This window comes from Astatotilapia calliptera, chromosome 7 (genome assembly GCF_964374335.1).
Source record: "Astatotilapia calliptera chromosome 7, fAstCal68.1, whole genome shotgun sequence".
NCBI lineage: Eukaryota > Metazoa > Chordata > Actinopteri > Cichliformes > Cichlidae > Astatotilapia > Astatotilapia calliptera.
This window is the reverse complement of record NC_137428.1, coordinates 64,469,174-64,487,327: the sequence shown is the minus strand read 5'-3', so window position 1 is coordinate 64,487,327 and position 18,154 is coordinate 64,469,174. Positions and strand designations below refer to the sequence as shown.

The window sequence follows — 18,154 nt, the reverse complement described above, 5'->3', positions numbered from 1 at the left end:
TCTGCTTTTCTGCCTCTAGCTCATGTTTGGGTCAGCATTGTTGCCCAAGGCGATGGTTTTCAAGATTAAATCCTCCTACAGGGTGAATGCCTGGTTTCCCAGAGAGATAACTACAAAGGTCCATAGAGACAGTGAAAGCCGGTTTACATCTCAAGCATTAGCTGTTAGTGCCCCTCCTATCAGGTTCTCATTAGTTGAGGTTAAACAGAATGAAAAACCTTGTGTTTATACAGTGCTGTGTAACTTGTACGTTTAGCTAAGGTTTCAATCAGGTATGCATCACTTGACTCAGTAGGTCATAAATGGCTGCAGAGTAAGTTTAAATATGGGTGACAGTATGTTCCATATCAGTCACAGGTGAATAAATCAAGACAGCTCCTCGCCGCTCGGCTCCTCTCCTCCCCTCGTCTCCTCTTCCCGTTTTCAGACTGCTACCACAAAATGCTTTGCTACTATCTAAAATTGACATGACGACTATGACAACATTTCGCAAAAATGTCTAATGTCATAAAAATACAAAAGCAATGACAAGTCTGGACAGACATGGATCGAAACTGTGATTTGACTGGTTGGCAGAGACAGACTGTGGGGCATAAAAAGACAATGTAGACAATATCTGAGATAAAACCTGTACGGAGAAAAGTGTAGCAGTTATTTAAAACAAAAGACAAAAGTGATTTGACTATGAAAAATTGATGCTTGTCTAGTAATTGCAATTTTTTTTGCAATTAGCTACTGATTGCAAGTAGTTGTGGTGACCAACTGGTTGCTCACAGGTGAGCCACTTTCAATCACAACGTGATTCCACAGACTGCCAAGTGGGATGCAACCTGTCTCCAGACAATCACCAGCCTGTGAAGAAACTGTAGATATATTTTTAAGAATGACTTTGACTTGCAATGTTTCTGTTCTAGATTATTCGCACAATTTTATATAAACATGCATCTGAAAGTTCACCTACGTCTGTACTGCAACTATCAAAGACCTCGGCAATGACTACCAAGTCATGATACCGCATTAGTTTCTAAAGGAAATGAATATCTACTCTTATATGTATGAGTAGTCTACTTCATTAAGAAACATTCATTTTTCCATACCACAACATAGTCGCTAATTTTGATAAAGTGCATGACTTAACTCGCTAATTTGTATTGTTCTGTTTCATTACATTACTTATTGCATTCAAATGCTAGCTGTGTCCTATGTTGCACGTCACCTTGCTTAATAGTCACAGTTTTTTAACTGCTCTTTACATCCATATTGAACCAGACAATTTTTGTAAAATAGCTATTATCATGTCTTACGTCTCTGAAATGCCGGAGATATTCTCACACTGTGCTTGGACATGTTGTGATCTGGCTTTGCAAATTAGAGGAAACAACACATTGATTGAAGCTCTGCCTGTGCTCAAACACTGAGCAAGCTAGGCATCTGTTCAATTAGGCACATTAAAATGATTTTGTAGCACACTCTTCTCACCCTAGTAATGCCATCTCCCTTGACGATACCTTAAAATTGAAAGTGGACCTGTCAGTTTGCTTTCTCAATTACACACACACAGCAGACTAATGATGCATGTTGCTATGTTTTTTTTTTTTTTAATCTGCAACCATTTTGGTTAGATCTTTATTTTCCAAATTCTGCTGTTGATACTGATGCAAACCGTGAACATGTAACGCTGAAAGCTGCAAAGCTGCAGAGAATCCTGAGTGTGTAAATATAAAATTCCATTAAAGATGTTTTGTTGCTTTACTGCTATAAAGTCAACAAAAACACAACCATGTCATGTGACAGAGATATACACACAAAGGCACTCGCCAAATACCAAAAGGAGCTGTATACACAACATTCAGAATTCATCAGTTGTTACACAGCTCTGCTATCTCATAATATACTTTTCAATAAGCTATAATTTGGTTTCTGTTGGAAGTGATGTGGTTGCAAAAATCTTCCCTAATTTTCACATAAAAGGACAATCTCTTGTTTTTATTCCATATTGTAATAATAGGATGGGTGCGTTATTGCCATAATATGGCTCAGGGGTGCCTAGAAACACTTCTTTTCCCTTTTGAATATATTCCATTCCTGCTGGTGATTTGCCTCAATTACAATGATTTTCAATAGTCATTTTGCTGTAGATTCCATATCTTCCATTAAACAATTGAGGTCTACTTGAACAAAGTATGTTCACAAGATGGAAATGCATGGCAAATTGTCATTTTCTGCGCTATAAATGTCTGCAAATGTCTGACATTTCTTAATAGGAGCTTTATATTTGGATTGACATGAAAAGAATAGAGAATTTGGCTGATCTCTATGTGCTTTGTGCCAAAGCTTAACAGCAGTACTTCCTTCCTTCCTATTCAGTTCCAAGCCACTGTCAGAGATGTCTATCAGTGGATTGTGTTTTTGCCTTCAGATTTGCAGCGCGACCAGCCTCTGCTGTTTCTGGAGGATACAAAAAGGAACACCAATGAATAATTTATGCAAAGCAGGAATCTGTAAAGAGGTAAACAGACACAAGAAACAAAATGCAAACAATCACAGCAGCTTGCATGATTTAATTACTACGGAGTGCCCTGTGTTCTGCTTATTGGTGCTCTCTGTCCTTAGTGACTAAGTTGGGGTCGGCGGTCCTGGGAGATTTTTCTACAGAACAACTAAGTGAAGTTGGGCTTGTTGATGAGGGATAATAATTGCCTTGCAGTTTTATGCTCTTGCGTCACGTTTTAAAAGGAAACTTCACTGTTTTACACTTTTTTTCCCCCCCACCACCGCAGCAATTTTAAATTTGCCTCTTAATCCGACTGTTCTTCATTACAGAAATGCTGACTAGGCAACCTGTGCTATCCATACCAACAAGTACATCAATATAAGCTATCTGTTTTTAAACACTATAAAACATTTGCTTACCCATCGCCTTAAAACTACTGTAAGTCAGATGTCACGTGTGGTTAGGTAACAATCCACATAGGTGAAAAACTGCTCGTAACATTGAATCATTACCAGTAAGCAGCGGATGATGTGCTGAAGTGTCTGTCACAGTCGAGGGCAGAGTTGGGGGATGTGAGGGAGTAGGCCCATTTCAGGTTGTCACTGGGGCCCAAGAGTGACAACAACGGCCCAAGATGAATTGGGGCCCTGCTGGTTTCGTGGCTAGCTCGTATATGTTGCCTGATCATAAATAGCCAGTACTGCACTGCAGGGTGGAAGTGGTTTGTCATCAGGCCTGGCCCCAGCCTGGGCACCGACTCCCTGCTGAGAAGGAAATTTATCACTGTACAGTGATAAGACAAGGCTATTATTGTTTCTGTCCTCCTCCTTCTCCTCTTCCATCTCCCTTTCCTCCCCTTCTCCTTGAATGTAACATATCACCACTTCCTTTTTCCTAGATACTCTCTTATTCCTCTTTCCTCCTTCTCTCCTGTCCTCTTCTTTTGTTCTTCTCTCACCATGTCAAGACATACTTTTTTAAACTCCTGCTTTATCTGTTATATCTGTCCTCTCCCCATCACCACCCTTATATACCATCTTCCTTTCTCTTAGCACAAAGGTGATATGATCAGCAGAGTAATGACTCCTTGGAATGATGATAATCAGACACTTGGTGGAAGATAATGACCACATCGGGGTTTCCACACGGAAACCATATTCAAGTATTATTTTGCTACAAATACATCAAATGGAAGAAATGAGTGATTGAGATGAAGAGAGAAAGCGGAGAAGAAGGGGGATAATAAATACAAAGTGTGTAGGAAGAGTAATTGCAAGTGAGATGGCACAGAATGAGGTAGTGAAGATAAAAGGGAAGTGGAGAAGGATGCCTGCGAGGGAGACAAAAAGATGGAGAGATAGTAAACAGGTTATTTAGAGGTTAGTGTTTGAGATCTCTGAAAAGCTCTAAGTCAAACCTACTGTGGTATAGCTAAGTTCCCATTTTCTTCTTCCTTAACCTTCCTTTTTCATTTATGTTGTCTTTTCTTCCTGCTCTTAAAGCAAAGTGTCTTCAGAAAAATATGTCTGGCTTATGTCGCTCGGTACTAACCAAGTTGAAGCCTGGACCTCGACTCGTGAGATTGTCTTCTGAAGTTTTTTTTGGGAGAGATGCAGGCGTGGTACAGACACAAAATGTTTCTCTCTCATTGTCTTCCAGTGTAGCTGCTCAGCTGTCAGGAGCACAGAAGATCGATGCATTATCATAGAAAGGTCTCCTCCAAAGCTCTCACCTCATTTAGATGCTCTGTTTAGCTCTGACTCTTGCTAACAGCATGACACCGCACTAGCACCAAGGCCCTCGTTGCCTTCATTTCTTTGTTTACAAATGTATGCTAATGAGCGAAGGGGACTCAAGGAAGCAGGCGACCCCTGTGTGTTCGCTTTAATTCCTTCCCCGGTGACACATCAGCTTTGACGGTTGTGGTTCTGCATTGGCTCAGAGTTGCCTCCTTATCTTCTGTGCTATGATTGGAGCAGGGGCCTCTGGGTGTCACTAGCAACAGTGAGGATTAAATAGTGGTGTGTGTGCGCATATGCATATATATCTTTGTACACTTTGCTCACAGCGCTGTAATTAAAACCATCATTATCCAGAGGTCTGCACACTTTGAGCATTTATTTGCACTGATGCAAATGCAACACACAGGTGCGTCAAGGCATTTTGCAATGTTGAGTTAATGTTGTTTTGTGTGTGTGTATGTGTACTTCCATTTGGATATAATTGATCTGCTCTGGTCGCAATCATGTGTCTGTCTGTGAGTGGTTGCTGCAGCTTCTTAACATCTTCCTTTTCTCACTCTCTGGCTCTACTTTCTCTCTTTTTGGTGGATTTTGCCATTGATGAAAATGTTTTATTTTACACTCCTGTCTCCATGGTAACCCTGCATAGGGCCAAAGCTGACCTTAGAGGGCTCGAGATGGCCAGTGAAGTTCAGGGTGGCCATGGGCACTGAGCAGCAGGAGAAGATGGTAGACGGCCATCTGAGGGTTAGCGGGGAGAGTGTACTGGCAGGTAGCAGAGGAATCAGACTGTTATATTCAGCAGCCCATATCCAGGATCCATCCATCTAGATGGGCACGAACAGAATTGTCTTTTTTTTTTTTTCTTGCATGCGATTCAAAATAGAAAGCTAGACTGACCACTCAAATGCATCTTATACAAACAACATTCAATCATTCACACACACATTTAAATGCTTTATCCCATATAAAGCTCTTTTATGTCTAGCCACAAACTTACACACTGAAGGAAATAACCTGAAGGTCAGTAATTTGACCTGGGACTCTGTGGGGTTGTAGTCCATGTGAACTAGACCCAACCACCAACTTCCTGATTCACAGAAGCAATACAAACTGTACATTTATAACTACACATATTTACATTTATACCATTGTTTTCAATCGCCGGATTGCATGCACTGATTAGATTAGATCAGATTACGCTTTTCTGTCTCCCTTGGGAAAAAATGTATCTTGAAATTTTAACAAGTTGATTCTTTGTTTCCTTGGCCCTAGTGAGCTAAGAAAAAGATAATTGCAGAAGCTTTGAAAACTTTAAGAGCAGATAATATTTGTATTAAATTTTCAAGTAGATTCAGCTGAAAACTTCATTACAGTCCAGATGGTTTCAAGACAAACTCTAAGCGCTTCCTGGCATATCCTAATTGTGGATGTAAACTGACAACTTAATGCTACTCTCTGCATTGCCACGCTATGCTAAGTAATGCAAATATGGAGAAATGAAAGGCCAAAGCTTGCCTTTAGTATTTATGCATGTACTAAAGTAGATGTTATATTAATGAGCAAAGTTCTTACGCACTGACTTTCATTGTGAAGCCAAAAGACCTCACACTGATCCCCGTCGTTGTAAATTGCCAAAATCATCTGCTCTGAAATGCAAATGCTTAATTGATTCTATTCATTAGATTTGCTGCAACAATACCCTGTTAAGTATTAGTGTGTGTGTGTGTGCATGTGTGTGCTCGTAGACGTGTGAGTATTTTTTACCCTGACACTGCAATAAGGTCATTCTAGTTTCTTTCAGGGTGTCTATTAATCTTTGAGTGCGTGCTGGGTGTTGCGGCTCTGATTTGTCTCCATCCAGGCATTTTGTTTTTTGTTATTTGACTTTTCCTAATTGGCTTTAGATGGCTATTAATGAAGTGCAAAACATTACAGATGCTACAGGAAAGGCTAAAAGAGAGATTGTGGGACCTCTTTGCCCCTGACCCATATTACAGCACATTATGCATCTCTGTGCAGTCTTTTATTTCTGCCCTACACACCCACAGGCCTACAAGCACACTTTCCTGCTGTTTTTTTTTTTTTCATCTTTCCTCCCATCAAGTTCTCTCTGTCTGTTCTTTGTTGTTTCTCGCTCCTCTCTGTCACAATCCTTTTGTCTCTATTTATCTCATCTGCAAAGCTTTGTTATGCTCCTTGCCTTAATGCACCCTCACTTTGCTCAGAATGCTGTGTTAGTAGAGCTGAACTAAAGGCCAGGGAGTGCAGCACTCAGAGCCAGGCCCATTCATCAGTGTCAAAGGAGCCCTCCACTCTGCTTCATTACTGACCAGCTAATAGCACAGATCAGTGCAGTTTATTTGCTATAATTAGCTAGCTCCATTTGGCCAGCAGAGCCCCAGTGAAGCCTGCTACACTTAAGTTACCCCCTGCCATGCTATCCTGTGTGTATCTATATGTGTGTGTGTATGCGTGGATGTTTGTTGGTCCTTAAGGAATCATTAAGAAACTATTCTGGCACAACAGTTTGACATCTTTCACTGGCTTATGCCAACCATGTCTTATACCGTAATGCCTGATTGCTGAGTTAAAAGCCGTGCTTTGTAAAAGTTTACAAGCTCTCCTCTTATAAAAAATAGGGCAGTGTATTGGAAATGCATTACAGAGAGAGGGGAGGAGAGATAAAGAGGGAACAAGTAAGTGACTAAATCAGTCAATGAATGGTTGTTTGAGAAACGAGTGATTAAATTAGCGAACGTGTGAGCAGCTGGGTGAGCTTTGGCTCCTTGCCTTGTCGTTACACACCTCTATTCTCTCTTACAGTCTCTTTGCATCCCGCTCAAGTTGCCTATAGTCCTCACCATTGTGCCTGTCTTCTACTTGACTTTCTATATAATTCCCTCCCTCTTACCCTCTTTCTCTCTCCACTTTTGCAACCTGTTCCCCTCTCACTTGATCTTCCTTTCTTTCTCCCATTCTCATGCTTTTAAAAGCTGCAGTCCTTTGTTTCATCTTCCTATGCAATTTTAATCTCCCCAATAGAGAGAGGGAGGGGTGTATTTAGTGTTCCCACACATTTGGTGCGGCAAGCTCAAGGGGACTACAGCCTACGTCATTGAGATGGAGTTACAGTGTACTCGTGGAGTAGACGAGTTCAACTCGTCAATAATTTACTCGGCGCATGCTGTTACTGTGCGTGTCTGCTGTCCCGACCTCCTATAAAATCACCGTTTGCTTTGATGTCCAAACACCCTTATACCATGTGTTGGCTTTCCTCACGTTCGTGGTTTCATTTTTGCTTAATGTCCCTCCAAAATCTAAGCACATATGCATTAGTACTCAACAAGTAAGTTAGAGGATGTGACTGCAGAAATGATCACGCTAACAATAGAAGAGGCACGATGCATAAGCAAGGTGTTGTTGCTGCTGCTCCTGACATTGTTGTTTCAGCATCTCAGAACCAGCTGGCCTGCTGGGATTTGACTGCAACAAAGGAAAACAAAACATAGTTTGCTACAGTTGAGCATGCAAAACCACCTTGACAGCGAGGAAGGTCAGGGCCAGATGACTAAACTTGTTTAAGCTAACAGGCAGATAAATATGCCTGTTAGCAGCTCAACCATCTCTAAATTCAGTTAATCAAACTTTGAAGCAGCAGACGACTACACTGTGGTTTCACAATCATCAAACTTTGTTAATCAAACTGTTTAAAATGCTCTACTCGCTTACTGCAACTTTCACATTTTAATTCCTGTTGTGATACACTAACAGCAGGGTTAGAAATTGAAGTAAACAGCATGAAGTCATCCATCAGTCCTGCCTTGTGTTGCAAAGAACACGCTAGTGGTAAATGGGTGGGCGTATTTTCTTGCACAAATTAGTCCCCTTGATACCAGGTGTTAGGCTTCATTTGAATGCCAGCATCTACTTAAGGATTGTTGCTGACCAGATTTTTTTCTTTTTCACATGGCCGCCTCTAGCAAAATAATGCCACAGCTATCCTTTTCAGAATCCCAGAATGTTTACAGAAACATGACGGTGACCTTAGTGTGCTCCACTGAGATGCACAGTCCTTATGACTTAATACGATAGAGAGGCCTTGGGATGATTTCACATAGTAAGTCTGTAGTATAAAGCTAAAGAAGCTGAAGATGATACAGAGAAAGAAAAGGCCTCTAAAGACAATTACATTTTACTAAACCTTCCACATTAATATGTGGACCTGTTGTATAGTAGTTGTTAGTTCGAGTGATTATAATGTGCCTTCATAATATTAGAAATAACAAACTATTTTTTAATTTACCTCCCGAGCAAGCCTCAATGCTGTGGTGCACTATAGAGAATTACAATATTGTGATAATAAGGCTTTAAAAATTAAAGGTCATTAAAAAAGGTAATTAAAATATAATTCTGACAGAAGCTCAAAGCAGCAGAGTGCCTGTTTAGTGACACCAGCAGAAGGGTAATGATTCTGGATGTGACCCAGAAACTATGAGACACTATCTATGCTAGAAAAAGCAGCTCTGCTACATGGCTGGTATCAGGCTACCTGCATGTTTTACATGAGAATACTATGTCTGATTTGACATGTGACAGACAAATGTTTGCCCACAGAGTTTACATTTCACCCCATACTTGATTCAAAGCGATCCTGTATTTTAAATTTCTTGCTCAATTTTTCAAACCGGGGTCATTTATGATTTTTTTTTTTCTCAGAATGTTTAACATACTGTACTTTGGCACGCAGACTGGGATCAATCCACCAGTCTTCCAATTACCTCCTTAACCAAAGTTCCTCCTGATGCTCGCAGAGTTTTAATGTTACATATAAAGCACATATAAAGCAAATAGTGGGAAAAGAGTGTTTGTGTGAATGAGGTTTGTAAAATAAAGTGCTTTGAAAAACAAGTCCATTTATCATTTCCATCCTACAGTCATCCCACTCTAGAATTTTAAAATCCAGCAACATGTGTGGGTTTATGATATTCTTCATGGTCATCATAACAAAACTACAGATGCCTGATATAGAGTAGAAAAAATACAAGATGATTAATCATATATAAACTCAAACATATCTGCCAGTTTGGCACCTACAGTATGAGGATGGTTGGGGCAAAGACGAGTGTCCAGTAGAAAAACTGAGTGACTCACTCTACAATCATTAAAAAATACTTTGGTTTTGGCCTCTTCTGTATTCCTTATTTTCAGTATGACATGAACACTTACTGCTGTATAATAGAACTCAATAACCCAGAAAAATGGTTGAAACCCTGATATCATCTCCCTGGTTGCTGTATGACAGCAGGCTGTCTCTTACAAAGTGAGAATTATAGATCAAATTATTAGAAAGAAGGAATTATTGCATTTAAAAGTAAAAGCAACTGACTTGGTTGGCACATGGCTGTGAACAGACATCCAGAGAAAGTCGTCTCCACGTATACAGACTAGTATCACCTGAGCCTGTTTTTGTTTTATTAAGCCATTTACAGTTTATCATTTTATTGGTGTGCGGACCTTATCGTGTCAAATTCATACAATTATGTCCTTGCTGTCCGCAATGTCAGCAAGGGAATATGTTCTTCTCAGTTCTTTCTATTGAGAAATGTTTTTAATTTTCTTTATTTAGTTTTTTCTAATCAACAAAGAGATAGTAGGAAAACAATCCTTGAACACAAACTTTCCAGTACTAGAAAGTTTAACATGGACCTCTAGACGACATTGAAGATGTAGCTCGAACCAATGTTGCACTAATATCCACAACATCAGTTCAACTTTCATCTTGGAACTATCTTTCAGCCATGACAAGATGCCAGCTGATGATAATTCAACGTCAAAATGTTTGCTGGGAGGATCCCGTCTCAGCCCTGCACAATCTCTCCCTTGCTATTACCTTGAGATCAGGCGAGGAGGTGATAGATTTATTCCTCATCAGCTTGCATCTGTCGCTGTACAGTTACAGATTCCTTGTTGTCTCCATTTATTTATTTATTTATTTATTTATTTATTTATTTAGCCTGTCCCATTTGGTTCTTTAGCTGTCAGAATTGTTGTCTGAAGACCAACCAAGATACCCAATGGATTTATTTTGCCAAATGGATCATCGTGGCATTGCCGTATTGGTCCATTTGATAGTCCTTTGTTTTTATTATTTATTTTATTTTCAGTTGTTACAGACGGGACAGACATGAGTGGGGGATAGGGAAGGGAGAAAGAAAGATGAAGGAAAAGAAAAACAGAAGGGAAGAGGGACAGTGAGAAAGGGGGGAAAAAAAAATCTCCTGGATCACCTGTTGAGAGAAAAAGAATAGAAAACAAGCAAAAAAAACCCCAAAGCAACATACTAAACACAACACCATCGCATTAATCTAGCTAAGTGTAAACAGCAGTAAATACTAAATATTCAATGTTGTTGTGCAGCACGCAGGACAGACAGCGCACAATGTGCTTTGAAGTAGCAGCCAAGAAAGGTGTAATTTAAGTCTACGAACAGTGAACACCCGTGTGCACACCTGTGTGGATCAGCGCGCTTGTATTCAAATGGTTTCCACATGTAATGGTCTGCAAGAGGATGTAGCGAGCCATAGCCCCGTCCCCCAGGGCATGAAGCAGGCATGGAGGAGATCCAGGCCCCAGACATCCAGAGGCCCCAGAGTGCGAGAGCCCAAGGAGGACCACCGGAGGGGCATCCGTGCCACCCTCATGGGAAGGGCTGAGGATCCCCAGACGAGGTGTCACCCAGTAGCCACCGAGCAGAAGCTAGAGGGGGCTGCACCGGCGTGCCCGCCAGCTCTGCCGGCAGCTAGCTGTGCCAGAGTGAAACGAGCCGCAGGCCCGGAGGCCCAAGGGCCCCCCGCACCCCGGAGGAGGCCTGACCAAGCAACAGGCGCCAGGCCCCGCCAAGTAGCCACCGGGAGTGAGCTGGTACATACCTGAGCGCCCAGCCCGGACACCAAGAACCACCAACGCACCAACCCCTGAGGGCATCAGTCACCGGCAGGGAGTGTGGTGAGGGGAGATAGGCCTCCACACTTTGGAGGGCCTGGGAGTTCCCAGAGAGGTGGAGTCTAAGACCCGACCTGACATATAGACACAGACAAACAGGCACACACAGACACAAACATGCATTCCCACCCTCATGCACACATATACAAACACTCAGCACTCACCCAACGTAAGGATTGACATAAATGGACATGTACACACAATCACACTCCCCAAACATACTCTATACCCCGGGTCCAGGTACCCTCGCCCCCAGAGGGGGAAACAGCACCCAGACCCAAGAGATGTTACCCTTCTCCCCGGGGTGGAGGCAAGCGGACCGTCCCAGGCTCCGCAGCAGCAGGGAGGCCCATCGGACAGCCAACATCTCCTCCCAGCCCCCCCGCCCCGATGGCTAGTAGAGAACGGGGGTGTGTGAAGACCCCATACCTCCCTCCTCCCGCTCATGTGTAGTGTTGCTGCGTGTTGTTCTAAAGTGCATTTAAAACAAGGGAGAGCATGGTGCTGCTGCCAGAGAGCAGCAGGTGTTAGCACGGCCCCTCCCGAGAACCCTCAATGTCTACATGGATTTAAAATTGAGAGGTGGGCACTGGCGCCAGAGGTAGGTTTGAGTACACAGACCGTCCACTGGATGCCGTTAACGTGCCCACCCTCAAGGCCCTATATATATGTGTGTGTTATGAGAGTGTAAGTAATGTGGATGTCTAAGTTGTGAGATAAAATTGAGGCACAGGTGGCCAGAAGGGGACAGGGCCCCCCCCCTGTCCCCTTCCCCTGTGCAGGGGATGTCTCCCCTGCACCCTGGTGACACACCCGCACCCCAAGGCCCATTTAAGCTAAATTGTTTAATGTGTTCTTAAATAATAAACAATATTTGGACCTTAGTAGCTGAAATGTACAAATCTGACATATTTGTACCCAAACTGAATATTTTGTAATTGTTGTTGTTGTTCAGTGTTTTGTGCTCTGAATGACAGACCACTTTCTAATATGATAATAGCACAAATAAAGCAATGAGCAGATTTGCTGATATGTTCAAAATTTTAGTACTTATCACTAAATACTTTTACTATTATCTGACATTGTACAGAAAAATATTGCAGCAGTAATGAACTACAGTTATTTTTAACCCCCTTTTTGACACTGTAATTTCCATTTGTAACCATAAGTCATTTAATATATTCCTTTCCTGCTTGGGCTCTGTTGCCAGTCCCGTGTTAACACAGAGTATGCTTGACTGCGCAAGTTGAAAGGAGACCATGTAGGAGCCGCTCTAGAGATGACACTGGCAAATAAATTGTGATAATGACGCTTGGCGTTCTTCATGAACCACTGTGAGCTGGCATGTTTGACTGCGTGCTGTTATTTGCTATTATTTCTTCCTGTTTACCAGAGGGACTTGAGCATAGAACAGATCCTGGGGGGCTCCCACATAGATTATTAGTTAATTTGTTTTGACTTGGCTTTTTCATATCTGTTTAAACTAAACTAGTCCTACTTAACCAGCTCTGTTTTATTTTTCTTCTCCATAATGTTGGATTTTTTATTTATTTTTTTCCTCTTTCTCACTTCATTGCATAGCCTGTAGCTCCTGCTACACTCGCTCCTCTGATTCTGTGATTAGTATTCTGCTGTATCACCATTCTGTCTATCACTTAACATACAGTGGAGCACCACCTCGAAGTGAAACCCAGTGTAGTCAGTCCTGTTAGAAGATGAAAGGAGATGCAGACAATGCTTGCACGTTTGCACACACACGCAAATGCATGCATATATGCACAAACACAGTAAAGTACAGGCATACATTTAAATTGGCACACGTACAGCCCTGATGAGAGCTCTGACAGCTGCAGTTCACTAAAAAGGCATAGAGTTTAGAATAGCTTTACTTTTAAAAGGGCAGCCAGGCAAGGTGAATTTATTACTTACTTCTCAAAAGAAGAAGATGCTCGAAGAACACCCCCCCCCCCCCCCCCCCCAACACACACACTTCCTTGTCTCTATCCACAGATTGTGCCCACGTCAACCTTTGGATAACACTTCTGTTTATTGTGATTTTCAATATACCCTGCAAAAGATCTAATCTGCAAAGTGCTCCAAAAGCTATTCACTATCTGTGTCCTCTGGAGGTTGAAGAAGTTGCTCTGCACCATCTTATCTTCACAGTAAATAGTGCTCCTGTTTTAGAAGTGGGGGGGAAATGAACTGATTAGGCAGAACACAAGAAACAAGAGAGAGGTGGCTCCTCAAGGATTAGTATTCTGCTTGGTCTCCTGCTGGTGGCAGAGCGCACAGTCAATTGGCTTCCATTAACCTGCCAGTCGGCTCTTCATTACTTCATTAGAGCCGGCATCGAGGCTTGAAGTCCCGTCACAGTTCAGCCACTTGCTAGCAGCGCCATACTGTGGCTTTTGCACATTTCATCATGGTCTGCTTGTGCTGTCCGTCTGCACATCCTGTTCTTTCGGTCTTTTTAAAGTTGTAGTTGGTGCACAACCACTGAAGGAGTGCAGGCTGGTTACATAGGAGAATACGTGTCCCAGTTTACTACAGTGCCATTTGATTTGGTCATCAAATCACTTCTTTCCAGCAGAGACTATTATTTATGAGTCATTCTCCAGAGCTGTGCAGAACCACATGTCGTCACTTGGTTATATGCTAAGAAAGGAACTCGCACCCATGCAGCGTTACATTTGCATTACTGTCTCCATTTTTAGAGTATTAAAGCGTGCTGAGGGACTTGTTGGTAATGAATGTTTGAACATTTGTCCACAAAAACACACACGCACGTGCACACTAACTAAAACACACACACAGAAAAGTACTTGCTGTTCTCATTATCTTCACTTTTTTTTGTATTGTTGAAGAGTTGATTGAATTAATTAGTTTAAAAACTATCTTCTCCTTTTTTTTCAGTATTTCCAAACATTTCAATCTTAAAAGTGACCCCAAAGGATTTAAGTGTAATTATAATGTAACAAATATCAGCATAAATTTAATTTCCACTTTCCTTTTCATTTGATAGGGCTCTTCTTGTAGGGATATGGACATTATCGTGAAGATACACTATTTTTTTTAGATAAATATTCTTCTCAAATTTTAAAAGACATTGCTTCAGAGGCTGGAAGATGAATCATTTTTCATGAGAAAGTTTGCTTTCTCATGTTGGTCACCTGCTTTCTGACACCTGCTTTCCATTTTCTTTCTTTGTAACTCTAATGCCGTTAATCTTTTCTCTGTTTATTGTTGGCATTCAGAAAAGCTGTAATGGATTTGGTCTGTTTGACTGTACTGCTTTGATATTTATTTTGCATGCAAATCACGATTTATTGAAATCAGCTTTGGATGGGTTTTTTTTTCCCTTTCTGGTTGCTCTTCGTTGTGGGGTTTGAAACTATCTCACTCAGCTTCAAAGATGTTTTTTTTTTTTTTTTTTTTTTTGTTTAATTTTTATAATTTCTGTATTCACATTCACATTTAAGGTGATCACTTACATAAATGATGCAAGACAAGGAAAAAAAGTGTCTTGGTGCAGTGCCTACTCTTAATAGTCTCAGATAAATGGTTACAGAAAGATATGCTGCCAGTTGACTCATGCAGTGACTCACACACTGTTTACTCAGAAGAGGAACAAAAATACATTTCCAAATGAAGAGCTGGATAAATGATCAAGAAATGATATTTTGTTTTTTCATTGGAGTGATTTTTGGGTAACTTGCTATACTTTATTTACAATGCCGCATGACATCTTGGCATTTTAATATCGCAGCCTTCTAAATCATTCTAAGGCACACGCCCCACCAGGGAAATGCGCATTCATAACATCTGACAAGTTATAGTGCTGGAAGTTGAAGTGTCCTTCTATTTTTGACTCCACAATGTAGGGCTCGAAGTGAGATGAGGTTTAGCGTAGCTGCTCTTTGCTCTTTGATCTGGTGGAGCTTTGATAGACCCCGGAGGCTGTACTTAGGCTGTCCATATCGACTTCTACTGCGGGGTGATGGCTTTCGTAGCACAATTCGTGTGGCTCAAGTGGCTGTGTTTGACATGAAAATGGCACTTACAGGTTCCTCCGCTTCCACTAGTTGTTATTGTGTTATTGTCCGTTTTGTGGAAGTGTCTCTTTTATTTATTTATTAGTTATAAAATCATTTTCGGCACACTTCATTCTAGAGGGGAACACAATCACGGAGAGAAAGATGGGAATAGAGTTTATTTAAGGAAAGTCGTTGTGAACATGGTAATTTTCTCCAGTGCTTCATTTGTTCCACAAAAAGATGATAATTTTTCAGATCAAAGTGTATTTTTATTACAGTTGTGTAGAATCAGTGAGATTGCGGAGGGAATGAAGAGAGACAGGCAGGATGATTTCCAAACAAATGAGGAAAACAAACCGTCTGCAGATATTACGTTTGCTCGAGACTTTGATAGGATGCAGGACAAGCTGAATTAGAGAGATGAAAACTTTTACTTTTGCGACATTTTATTTATTCTGTCTGTTTTCGGCTTGGATTGCTTTTTGACAGTAGTTCAATTGTTCCCTTCCGTTTCTGTACATGAATGAGGAGAATGAGCACAAGTATACCTCTCTGTTTTTCCCTTTCTCCTCGACTGCATCAATCATCCCACAGCTCAGCCCCCCCACCACCTCTCAACCACCCGCATCCAATTCAGCCCACTCAGACTCATTGTTAAGGGGACATATTGGAAAACTATTAGCTCTCATTATGCTTTATGACCACCCGCTCTCACCATTCTGTCTTTTAATCACATTCCATCCCTTGTGTGCATGTGCGCACATTCTTGTGTGTGTGTGTGTGTGTGTGTGTGTGTGTGTGTGAATGTATGCGTGTATATACGCTGCAGCTACAGCGGCCAGGCGGACAGTAATGAACCACTTTCACTGTAATGCAATCGAGGCCCCTCCTTCTCCCATTTTATTGGCAAGTCAATTGCAGTGGCGCCACCTTTTATGGCAGCCCATCCAGGCTGCAGAAGTGTTGTGCATTCATGTACCATGTCAGCCAAATGGGATCAAGTCCAGGGCAATACAAATAAAATGAGATTGGACTGAATTGGGTATGGATTCTCTTTTTTTATTTATTTATTTATTTTTATATGAAGTCCTCATAGATGTGAAAACCTTTAGAGGAAACCTTATAGTATCCATTTGGTCCTTGTAACTCCAAATAACCAGGCTCTCATAAAGTGCTAAATATCTTGTAACTTCTCTGTATTGAGTCGTGCGGTGCGATCATCCGTGGCAACGCGTGTGTATGCATGTGCACGTGTTACTGGCAGAGAAATGGCAATTTTGAACATATGCTCTGTGACAGACACACAAAAGCTGACACACACTCATACACACGTGTAATGAGTAGTTTTAAGTTCCAATTGTTCGCTCCTGGCCAAGGCAACTGTCATCATTGTGCAGCAAAACTCCCATAATCCATCGGTGGCATGACCGCAGTCTAGCTTTCCCAGCAAAAGCTATTCTCTCTGTCTCTCCGTTTGTCGATCTCTTGCTTTTTTTTTTTTTTTTCCTTCTCCCCCCTCCATTTTCATTCCCCCTGCTTCACATTTCCCCTCTGGACTCGGTTTTATTCTTCCCTCTTGTCTCCTTTCGCTTTTCCAATTACAATTTTTTTTCACACTTAATCTGCCTTTCTCTGGGAACTTTTATCTGGGGTTGATGACAGTGGAGAGGCTGAGTTGGAAGAAAAAAGGGTGATAGCTTCAAATTATTGTTGACGACAGTGATGATGACGGTGATGATAATGAGAGAAATCTGAATGACAATGATGCCATTAATGATGATTAAAGTGGAAATGTGAATGACAATAACCTGAAAATTGGGATAATAGTGGTCGCTGTCTTTCTAAGCAATATCCATGTTTCCCCTTGGTCCAGATGGAGAGAGACAGACGGAGGGGACCGACGCCAGCCGAAAGAGGGACACTCGCTCCTCAGCCGGACACCACAAGAGCGAGGACACCAGCGACAGCAGGGAGGACGATGCGGGAGTGAGTGTTTCTTTCTTAATGCCTTTCCTATTTTCTGTGTTACCACTCAAGAGTGAATATTAATTTGATGCCCATGACTAATCACATGCTCCCTACCCGGCCCACATCATTTTGACTAAGCAGCAATGTGGATCGTTGCTTATGTGCAGGGGGCTCAGGTAGTCCTGTTCATGCACCTACTGCTTATTACATGTTTTATTCTGCAAGAGTCCAGTGCTACAAAGCCCACCCATTATAATTAAAAACATTAAACATAATTAAACAGGACAATCAGCTTACAGGTAAAGATGTCCATGAAACTGGCTAATGTTGAAGATGAAACAATAAAGGCGTCTGTCATCAGATTTTATTGTTTAGAAAGTTTTCTTTTTTTACTCCAGCCCATCTCCAGCTTAGCCTCCTGACCCCACCCACTGCAGTGAATTTTAATAATGTTTCCAGCTCTGGGAGGCCACAGCTCAAATTAGATTGTGAATACATTATGCAATCTAACCTCCTCTTCGAGCATTTATTTCTCTGATAGTTTTCACGCAGAGAGATGTGAAATTAGTCTGAGTTATTTTCAATGGCAAAATATAAGACAGAGTTGGACCACAGCCAGGGATCATTAGCACTTGGTACATGCAGCAGTAAGCCGCAGAGATAATCTGACACTTAAGCTCATATTTAGTCTTTTTTTCCCTTTACTTCAAGTCTTATTTAGAGGAAAGTAGAGCAATTTTAGACAATTTCATTTATTTTAGATAATTTTCAGCTGTACGGGACCTCCGGGGTAGACTTCCTCCAGCTGTGTGTTGAAATGACAAACCAGTTTGTTTTTTTCCCATGTGCAGTCCAAATGAGGACTATTATCAAAAATCCTCTTAAAAAACTCTTGCTGTGAAAATAAA

At 41.4% G+C, this 18,154-nt stretch overlaps 1 protein-coding gene across 1 annotated transcript in view; it reads left to right on the top strand.

Annotated features, from left to right (window-relative positions):
• Window positions 1-18,154, top strand: part of b4galnt4a (beta-1,4-N-acetyl-galactosaminyl transferase 4a) — a 153,352-nt gene that overhangs the window by 31,336 nt on the left and 103,862 nt on the right. Inside the window, exon 2 of the mRNA XM_026176454.2 lies at window positions 17,152-17,264. Within this exon, the coding sequence (XP_026032239.1) occupies window positions 17,152-17,264 (113 nt within the window). The remainder of the gene's footprint in view (window positions 1-17,151; window positions 17,265-18,154) is intronic.